A 10,876-nucleotide genomic window follows, 5' to 3' on the forward strand; every position below is an offset into this window, starting at 1 on the left:
CGGGATGGTCTACACCTGAACCAGAGGGGTACCAATATCCTGGGGGGGAAATTTGCTAATGCTCTTCGGAAGGGTTTAAACTAATTCAGCAGGGGGATGGGAACCTGAATTGTAGCTCCAGTGTACAGGAGGTTGAGAGTAGTGAGGTCATGAATAAAGTTTCAAGGTCGCAGGAGTGTACCGGCAGGCAGGAAGGTGGTTTGAAGTGTGTCTACTTCAATGCCAGGAGCATCCAGAATAAGGTGGGTGAACTTGCAGCATGGGTTGGTACCTGGGACTTCGATGTTGTGGCCATTTCGGAGACATGGATAGAGCAGGGACAGGAATGGTTGTTGCAGGTTCCGGGGTTTAGATGTTTCAGTAAGATCAGGGAAGGTGGTAAAAGAGGGGGAGGTGTGGCATTGTTAGTCAAGGACAGTATTACGGTGGCAGAAAGGACGTTTGATGAGGACTCGTCTACTGAGGTAGTATGGGCTGAGGTTAGAAACAGGAAAGGAGAGGTCACCCTGTTGGGAGTTTTCTATAGGCCTTCGAAAAGTTCCAGAGATGTAGAGGAAAAGATTGCAAAGATGATTCTGGATAGGAGTGAAAGTAACAGGGTAGTTGTTATGGGGGACTTTAACTTTCCAAATATTGACTGGAAATGCTATAGTTCGAGTACTTTAGATGGATCAGTTTTTGTCCAATGTGTGCAGGAGTGTTTCCTGACACAGTATGTAGATAGGCTAACAAGAGGCGAGGCCACATTGGATTTGGTACTGGGTAATGAACCAGGCCAGGTGTTAGATTTGGAGGTAGGTGAGCACTTTGGTGATAGTGACCACAATTTGGTTACGTTTACTTTAGCGATGGAAAGGGATAGGTATATACCGCAGGGCAAGAGTTATAGCTGGGGGAAAGGCAATTATGAGGCAATTAGGCAAGATTCAGGATGCATAGGATGGAGAAGGAAACTGCAGGGGCTGGGCACAATTGAAATGTGGAGCTTGTTCAAGGAACAGCTACTGCGTGTCCTTGAGAAGTATGTACCTGTCAGGCAGGGAGGAAGTGGTCGAGCGAGGGAACCGTGGTTTACTAAAGAAGTTGAATCTCTTGTCAAGAGGAAGAAGGAGGCTCATGTAGAGATGAGGCGTGAAGGCTCAGTTAGGGCGCTTGAGAGTTACAAGTTAGCCAGGAAGGACCTAAAGAGAGAGCTAAGAAGAGCCAGGAGGGGACATGAGAAGTCTTTAGCAGGTAGGATCAAGGAAAACCCTAAAGCTTTCTATAGGTATGTCAGGAATAAAAGAATGACTAGAGTAAGATTAGGGCCAGTCAAGGACAGTAGTGGGAAGTTGTGCGTGGAGTCTGAGGAGATAGGAGAGGCGCTAAATGCATATTTTTCGTCATTATTCACACAGGAAAAAGACATTGTTGTCGAGGAGAATAGTGAGATACAGGCTATTAGACTAGACGGGATTGAGGTTCATAAGGAGGAGGTGTTAGCAATTCTGGAAGGTGTGAAAATAGATAAGTCCCCTGGGCCGGATGGGATTTATCCTAGGATTCTCTGGGAAGCTAGAGAGGACATTGCAGAGCCTTTGGCTTTGATCCTTATGTCGTCATTGTCTACAGGAATAGTGCCAGAGGACTGGAGACTAGCAAATGTTGTCCCCTTGTTCAAGAAGGGGAGTAGAGACAACCCTGGTAATTATAGACCAGTGAGCCTTACTTCGGTTGTGGGTAAAGTGTTGGAAAGGATTATAAGAGATAGGATTTATAATCATCTAGAAAGGAATAATTTGATTAGGGATAGTCAACACTGTTTTGTGAAGGGTAGGTCGTGCCTCACAAACCTTAGATTTCTTTGAGAAGGTGACCAAACAGGTGGATGAGGGTAAAGCGGTTGATCTGGTGTATATGGATTTCAGTAAAGCGTTTGAGAAGGTTCCCCATGGTAGGCTATTGCAGAAAATACGGAGGTATGGGATTGAGGGTGATTTAGCGGTTTGGATCAGAAATTGGCTAGCTGTAAGAAGACAGAGAGGGTGGTGGTTGATGGGAAATGTTCATCCTGGAGTTCAGTTGCTAGTGGTGTGCCTCAAGGATCTGTTTTGGGGCCACTGCTGTTTGTCATTTTTATAAATGACCTGGATGAGGGCGTAGAAGGATGGGTTAGTAAATTTGCGGATGACACCAAAGTCGGTGGAGTTGTGGATAGTGCGGAAGGATGTTGCAGGTTACAGAGGGACATAGATAAGCTGCAGAGCTGGGCTGAGAGGTGGCAAATGGAGTTTAATGCGGAAAAGTGTGAGGTGATTCACTTTGGAAGGAGTAACAGGAATACAGAGTACTGGGCTAATGGTAAGATTCTTGGCAGTGTGGATGAGCAGAGAGATCTCGGTGTCCATGTGCATAGATCCCTGAAAGTTGCCACCCAGGATGATAGGGTTGTTAAGAAGGCGTACAGTGTGTTAGGTTTTATTGGTAGAGGGATTGAGTTTCGGAGCCATGAGGTCATGTGGCAGCTGTACAAAACTCTGGTGCGGCCGCACTTGGAGTATTGCGTACAGTTCTGGTCACCGCGTTATAGGAAGGATGTGGAAGCATTGGAAAGGGTGCAGAGGAGATTTACCAGGATGTTGCCTGGTATGGAGGGAAGGTCTTATGAGGAAAGGCTGAGGGACTTGAGGCTGTTTTTGTTAGAGTGAAGAAGGTTAAGAGGTGACTTAATAGAGACATACGAGATGATCAGAGGATTAGATAGGGTGGACAGTGGGAGCCTTTTTCCTCGGATGGTGGTGGCTAGCACGAGGGGACGTAGCTTTAAATTGAGGGGTGATAGATATAGGACAGATGTCAGAGGTAGGTTCTTTACTCCGAGAATAGTAAGGGCATGGAATGCCCTGCCTGCAAAAGTAGTAGACTCGCCAACTTTAAGGGCACTTAACTGGTCATTGGATAAACATATGGATGATAATGGAATAGTTTAGGTTAGATGGGCTTCAGCTTGGTTTCACAGGTCGGTGCAACATCGAGGGCCGAAGGGCCTGTACTGCGCTGTAATGTTCTATGTTCTAAAGTGCTTTGTAATGTTCTGAGGTTATGAAAGGCTCTACATAAATGCAAGTTTCTTTTTGTTCTGGCATTATAACACTGTTTTGAATGAATAATTTCAGATGATCCGACTGCTGATTAACCATGGATGCGCCTTGAACTACCTAAGTAAAACAGGAGAGACGCCATTGCACATCATGGTGAAACGCGGACGTTTTGAGTGTGCCATGCTTCTGTTAGTACATGGAGCAGATACAAATTCAAAAGGCGAAAGTGGGAATACTCCTCTTCATCTTGCCATGGAGGTCAACACTTTTAGCATTTTACAGAATAATTCTAGTTCGTGATAGTCCATATCAAGTCTCTGTTAGCTTGTAGCATTGATTATGTCCCTACTGAAATGAACATTTGTTTATGGGTGAAAACAAAAAGTGCTGGAAATCACAGCGGGTCAGGACTATCCAAGGAGAGAGAGCAAGCTAACGTTTCGAGTCTAGTTGACTTTCCATCAGAGCTGATGTGAGGTGTGGAGGGGACAGAATTTATGCAATAGTGCGGGGATGGAGTGCTGGGGGAGAAACGGTGCTGATAGTGCAGATTAAGTGTTCTGAATGTGTTCTGAGCATTCCAGTTTCAATCACTTAATCTGCACTATCAACACCCCTTCTCCCCCAGCATGCTACCCACCCCCAATTATTGCATAAATGCTGTTGCCTCCACGCTTCACGGCAGCTCTGATGAAGAGTCATCCAGACTTGGAACGTTAGCTTGCTCTCTCTCCACAGATGCTGCTTGACCCGCTGAGATTTTCAGCATTTTTTTGTTTGTTTTCAGTACAGATTCCAGCATCTGCAGTAATTTGCTCCTAAATTGTGTATGGGTTTCTCAGTGATTGAGTAGGATGGAATTAAGTGTGATCATGGGTTTCTGTGCAACTAATATCTTGATAATTTAAGAAAATAACATTGGGAGAGTAGCCCAGTGGTTAGCCCCCACTAACTTTGATGTTTAAGGCTCATTTCCTGCCCACTGATCTCAAGACTGTGTTAATTGTTGATATGGGAGGAGAAAGTTTTTTGTTATTTCAGCTGGAGAGGAAAGAGACTGTGAATGGGCGTTCCACAAATGGAAAAGAATTGTTAGCATTTATCTTCTTGTTTATCATAAGGTCATTGACTCATACTGGGGCGCTGATGGACAGACATTGGCATTCATCCTTGTGTGCCAGGATTAAATGGCGACTGATAGCAGGCTATTAATTATGGTGGGCATTGGATGCTGTTCTTACACGGTGTGCCTTTATTTGCCCCAAAATTGAATTTTCCAATTGGACTAATTGGATTGTTTTCTTTTCCTCTTCTTCCTAGCCCAGGGGCATTGTAATGAGTTGTAACTATGCATAACCGTAAAGTTTCCAATTCTGCGCCAAAGTTGCAAGCACCCTGTGTGGCGTGTGCATTTTCAATGCAAGAGATTTTATTTCCAAGAGTGAGCATAATGTGTGTTTTTTCAAGTGGTCTTGTCAAGAAGTTAGTTTGCGATGTGGAATGATGCCAGTAACATGGGTTCAATTCTTGCATCAACTGAGGTTACCATGAAGGACTGTCCTTCCCAACCTCGCCCTTGACTGAGGCGTGGTGTTTACTTCACTTTGCCAAAAAATGCTGATTCAAAATTTAAGCACGATTCCTTCTAAAGAATAATATATAAACTTAAACACTCTTGAAATGTACTTTTATTAAAATTTGTAAAGTAACTTTCTACTACTGTTGCAGCTAGATAATCTGGATCTTATCAAGGCTCTGATCGTATTTGGGGCTGATGTGAAATTGCCCAATGATTTCGGCGAGACACCTGGTTTAATTGCTGCACGCCACAGTAAAGGTGGGGAAATCTTTAACTTAACAAGGTATACCTGAAGACTGCTAGGGCTGGATTGACTGCAAATAATTTGGTCTTTCACAAAAAAGTCCAGGCCTTTTAAAAATTTTTGCAGCTGTCCTAGAGTTGTAAGATTTATCAAAAACAACTGAGTATGAAGTTTAAATAGAATTACTTCATAATGAACCCCTACTGTGGTTTTTTGGTTTTCTGTGCAAAGATAGTTCACTTCTTAAACTGTTTCCTAATCTTCCTTTATGATTGCTGTTTTCCCAGTTTTTTTACCTTGACTGTTTTCGTATTTTGGAACCGAAATAAGGTTCTGTATGAGCCCTCTATCCAACCTGTCTCTTCCACGATCCTTACCGCCACTGTCCTTACCACTACTGCCATCCCTGAATAGCCAGTGGGTGCTTGGAGAGTGCTATAAAGTGTGAAAATTACTTTAAACCTAAAGCTACTGCCTGGTCAGGCTTCATTTTGAGGGGACAATATCCCTCCTTCCTTTCTCCTTTGACTGCAGCAGAATGGCTAGATGTTACTTCCTCCTCAATTCCCCTAATGCTTCTCCAGTAGGAGGCAGACACGCATTTTTGGAACATGTGCAATGCTGGAACATTTATTGTTCATCCCATGTTGCCCTGAGAAGATAATGGTTGTGTTCTTCTCCCTGAGTCATCGTAGTCTTCCTGCTAATGCTGCACCCTTGTGATGTTAAGTAGCATCATAGAGTGATACAGCATGGAAACAGATCCTTCGGTCCAACTCGCCCATGCTGACCAGATATCCTAAATTAGTCTTGTCCCATTTGCCAGCACTTGGCCCATATCCCACTAAATCCTTCCTATGAGGGCTGCATGGTGGCTCCATGGTTAGCATTGCTGCCTCACAGTGCCAGGGACCCAGTTCAATTCCACCCTTGGGCGACTATCTGTGCAGAGTTTTCACATTCTCCCCGTGAGTGTGTGGGTTTCCTTCCACAGCCCAAAGATGTGCAAGTTAGATGATTGTCCATGCTAAATTGCCCATAGCATCCAGGGATGTACAGGTCAGGTGGAGTAGCCATGGGAATATGCAGGATTATAGAGAAGCAGTAGGAATGTGAGTCTGGGTAGGCTGCTCTTCAGAGAGTTAGTGTGGACTTGTTGGGCCGAATGGCCTGTTTCCACACTGTAGGGATTCTAAACAAACTGCCATTCACGGTCATGAAGCAGCTGCAGTGTGTGGCCAAGATTTCCTCTTCCTTTGAGGAGCTATTCTCGCAAGGGCAGCTGAAATGAAGAATAGAGGAGTGGCACTTCAAGTTTCCACCCAAGCCTTCTGTGCAATTGTATGTTGCTGTAGTAAACAAAGCCAATGTGTGTGCATGTATTTCTGCATGGACGCCCTTTTGAGGGCCTTGTTCGAGTGTATGCCTTTATGATTTAAAAATATGTTGTAAAGGTGGTAAATGTATTGAAGTCGAGGAATGTGAAATGTGGAGAGTTGTATGTGATTGCTTTTGGTATATGGAGTTGTGTGTAATGCATGGTATATTATGTGACTCCAAGCGCTTGATCGGACACTAATTCACTAAGACACTGTGACCAGAGCATGTTGCATGAGATATTATGATGCATTGATTTTCAGCTGATACCAGCTTGTGTCATGGAATGCTATTGTTTTTAAAGTGCTATCCTACAATTTATTTACAAGTACTGAATACGTGAAAGAAAATTTAACTTGCTTTGTTTAACTTGTTACAAACATTCAATATGGTGAGCAATCATTTGCATTATTTGGGGTTCGGTTTCTGACTATAAGCCTGGCCCTGTCCCATTGATAAGGAGCAAAATCAGAAATTGCTAGAAAAACTCAGCAGATCTGGCAGAACTGTTCTGAACAAGGGTCACTGGACCAGAATTGTTAACTGTTTTTCTCTCCACAGGTGCTGCCAGACCTACTGAGTTTGTCCAGCAAATTCTTGATTTTGTTCCTGTTTTCCAGCATCTATAATTATTTGTTCCTTTGATAAGGATGCAGTTTTCCCTGTACTGATTTTCTGCAGTTTCCAATGGCTTCTGTAAGGACACATTCAGCTATGGCTTTGGATTAAGTTGCCCATCCAACTTGACTGCTGATGATGGAAGCAGCAATGTACCTAACCCACATGTCTAGAAATTGTTGCCTGTGAATGAATTGCTTTTTGAATTGTAGGAAAGATATCCAGTTTGGGAAAGACTGGAGAGAGGAGTTTCAAAAAGATGATCTTGGCCAAGATTGTGCATAAATGCAATGCAGAATAGTTCAAATTTATCCGCACGTTTAAATTCTCATGTCAGAGAGAAAAATAGCTCATATATAACAGAAATTAACTGGGTAATAAACAAAGAAGCTGTCTTGGACAAGCTTGCCTCAGCTAAATGAAACTCTTCCTCTTCTCTCACTTCCCAACCTCTCCCACACTTGATTAAAGGAAATAAATGGGAAAAGTAGGAGCAAGCTTCTTAATGTAGAAGTCTTGCTCCTGAGAAAGAGCCTAAGATGGTGCTCTAATATGGTTTGAAACTGTGCGATTTTTGCTCATGTTTTAAAAGGTGCATTATCAATAAATAACAGTTAAGCCTGCATGTTGTAAATGTGTTTCTTTTTAGTTCAGAATAAAGATTGTGCTTTGCTTGTTTATATCCCGGTACTAACTGTTTGATGCCTTCAAAGGCAATAATCGGAAGGTGATGCTGAGCCTACTGTATAGTATAGGGGCTGAACGCTGTTATCCGCCTTCTCCAGACTCCCCCACACCGTTACCCAGCCATACTACAAGACCAGTCCCAGTGAAAACCAACCATGGATTAGGTAACCTCAGCCATTTGGCCCCTGTTGCTACATCCTCGCTTCTGTATCCTGGATTCCTGTCCTGCTTTGCACCGGGGTTGGGGTGGGTGAAGGGAATCATCTTCTAAAATAATTGTCCATCAAAAATAATTACAGGCCAAGCTACTCTGCAAGATTTGTCTTTCCTCTGTTGTCTATTTTCTTTACTTTTAATTCTGCTTTTTATTTATTTTTGAATTACGCTGAAGTTTTAATTTGTTAAGACTGCTGATAAATGAATGGAAGGTCTTGTGTTTAACTTCACTGGAAAGGTGACTGTGAAATGGCTTATGTTTTCTTAAGTTTTTACACAGTGAACAGATCCTTTAATTTCCATTTACCAGCCTGTAAATTCAAATACAAGAGTAGCCAGACAGTGCTGAGTCGTCATTTTGAAAACATCTGTTTCTGAAAATGCTGGGTGTGAGTACAGTTTGTACACATTTTCCTGACTGACTAGCTACTGTAGGCAGATTCTGTTTGAACTTCTGTCCTGGAGGAAGAAAGATGTAGGAACTAGCTCCTCCATTTAAGAGTTGTGGCTGATCCTCGACTTTCGGGCTACATTCCTGCCTGATCACTATATCCCTTTGATGCTCTTAGATTTTCAAATCTATCAATCTCCTAAAATGTACTCAGCAAACTGAGGATCCATAGTTCGATTAACTTTTCTTATGTGTGCTAAGCATTGATTGTCAGGTAGCTATTTAATCTGGCCTCCATGATTCTCTAAATGTCCTTTCCTAGATAGCAGTTGGCAGCGTGGAAGAGGGATAGCTGATCTAGTGGTGAAGTGACCAACTGTGCTTTGCTGAATGTCCCTTAATGGGAAATGAGTTGATTCAGTGCAGGCTGGCAATTGAAGCTAGTTCCTTAGCAAATGCCACAGCAATATTTTAAAGCAACTCCTGTGAAACCTTTCAGTGAATGTTGATCGTAGGAGATCATTATCCCAGTGCATCATTTATTTTGTGAACGTGTTTCAGGCACCACCCTTGGGTCATGGCCACATAGCTAGTTTACCTTTATTTCCTACTCCTATTTGAGAAGGTGGTAGTTTGGCCACCTTTCTGAACTGGTAGTGATGATGGTGATTTATTATAACGGAATAGCTTGCTAGGAAATTTCAGAGAGTGCTTAAGAATCAACTATGTTGGTGGGATTGGACTAACACAAAGACTGGAACTAGGACCCTTTCCCGAAATGTCATTAGCCAGTTAGGCTTTTACAACAATCTCATAGCTCATGGTCACTGAACCCAGCTCTTTACTTTTGAATTTTAAACTGAATTAAAGTTTTGTGAATGCTATGGTGAGTTTTGAACTTCTGTTCTCCAGATTATTAGTCCAAGCCTTCCAAGTACTAATCCACCAAAAATTTGTTATACTTCTCTACCTCAAATCAAATAACAACAGTTGTGTATGAGTTTGCACTTTGAATGGAAAAGTAGCATGGCCTTGTAACCAATAAAGTGTCTTCTGTTTCCAGGTTTCGAGGATATCTTGGGGATTGCCACTGTAGTCGGTTCCTTATCAAAAGGGCTAGATGCTGCAGACGGTGATGGATATGGGCACAGGAGGTGAGAAAATGAATTGAACAGACAAAATACAGTTTTGGTGGTAATCAAACCCCATTTTGGGGTAAAGGAAGTAATACATAATAATATAGGGAGTGTTTGACCTTGTTGTATTGATTTTCAGATATGATCGTTTGCTGTGCTTGGATGGGGGTGGAATTCGAGGCCTTGTCCTCATTCAGCTGCTTATTGCCATTGAGCAGGCTGCTGGCCAGCCTGTCCGGGAGCTGTTCGATTGGATATCGGGGACCAGCACTGGTGGAATTCTAGCCCTCGCTATTGTACATGGTGAGTACTTGGCAAAGTGGGCAAGCCTTAACCAGGATTTGGAACCATGCAGATGTGGCTTTGGAGGTGAGGAACATCAGTTACATGTGAAGGTTATCTAATGGTGGGAAATTTGTTGGTGTGTGTTTCTCGAAAGACATAGATGACCACATGAATGTCATGACTGCTTATTTTGACAGATATGGCTGTGAATTTCGTAGGTGCTTGATTTGTTTTGAATTATTGTTGTCACATGTACCTAAGTACAGTGAAAAGGTTTGTTTTGCAAGTGGTACAGTTATATCATAACAAGCCAGGACATTCAGATCGTGTTGTGCTTAGACAGAGCGAGGTTATGACTGCACAGGAGGTGCACAAAAGCAAGGTCAGCGTTAGATTTGAAATTACAGAGGTCCATTCAGCAGTCTAATGACAGCAGGGAAGAAGCTGTTCTTGAACCTGTTAGTGCATATGTTCAAGCTTCTGTATCTTCTTTGCAACTGATGTAGTAAATACATAGTTTTGAGAAATCTTATACTCATCTTGACTTCACTGGTTATTCTGAGACTTACTGTCCCCTTCAGTTAAGTCTACAGGGCAACAATATCTAATTTTTCACTCACTTTGGGTTTGTAAAGCCATTGACCAATCACAGCCAAGAGGGCAATACTCTTATCTTACTGTTAGTACCTATCAATATGTCACACTGTTATAATTTTCGGCAACAGCCAAGACACCTCTCCCTGTGTTGAATTTGAGGTAGATATTTGTCCTGTTTTTGACTATTTTTTTGCATCCAAACTCTATGCTATTGAGGCAGCTCTCAACCCAACCAGTCCAGTTATTGACATGTGTTAGGTTAATTGGTTTGTGGCTGTACTTGTCTCTCCACAGGAAGTCTGCATTCTGTACCGAGCTGGGTACTTTTAGGGAAAAACAGATTTGTATTGTTTCACTTAAATTGCATAATTTAGTGTTTTCCCCCTGTTGGGGAAAATTCAAGCCATGTTTTAAATTATCTCCATTTGAATCTTGGTTCCCTCTTTCCTTCTAAAGATAATCCAGAGAGAAAATCACTCACACTGAATTCAGAGAGATGTGCTGTGTAATCCTCATGAGATAAATAAAATCAAAATTAACACGGATAGGTTTTGGAGTTGGTAGGCAATTATGTTTAAAAAATTCAAATTCCTGACTTCCCGATACCTGCTGTCTAAAATGCCCAGTATAATCTGAAGAACTGTGGATGCTGTAAATCGGGAACAA

The 10,876-nt window shown here is 42.5% G+C and overlaps 1 protein-coding gene across 4 annotated transcripts in view; it reads left to right on the forward strand.

Annotated features, from left to right (window-relative positions):
• pla2g6 (phospholipase A2, group VI (cytosolic, calcium-independent)) overlaps window positions 1-10,876 on the forward strand; it is a 71,371-nt gene that overhangs the window by 43,475 nt on the left and 17,020 nt on the right. For 3 of the 4 annotated variants that reach the window (XM_048617594.1, XM_048617595.1, XM_048617596.1), the window contains exons 8-12: window positions 3,156-3,338; window positions 4,809-4,917; window positions 7,612-7,749; window positions 9,256-9,346; window positions 9,468-9,631. In XM_048617594.1, the coding sequence (XP_048473551.1) occupies window positions 3,156-3,338; window positions 4,809-4,917; window positions 7,612-7,749; window positions 9,256-9,346; window positions 9,468-9,631 (685 nt within the window). The remainder of the gene's footprint in view (window positions 1-3,155; window positions 3,339-4,808; window positions 4,918-7,611; window positions 7,750-9,255; window positions 9,347-9,467; window positions 9,632-10,876) is intronic. The other variant, XM_048617597.1, reaches the window with a different exon arrangement.

This window comes from Rhincodon typus, chromosome 37, assembly GCF_021869965.1.
Source record: "Rhincodon typus isolate 14 chromosome 37, sRhiTyp1.1, whole genome shotgun sequence".
Lineage (NCBI taxonomy): Eukaryota > Metazoa > Chordata > Chondrichthyes > Orectolobiformes > Rhincodontidae > Rhincodon > Rhincodon typus.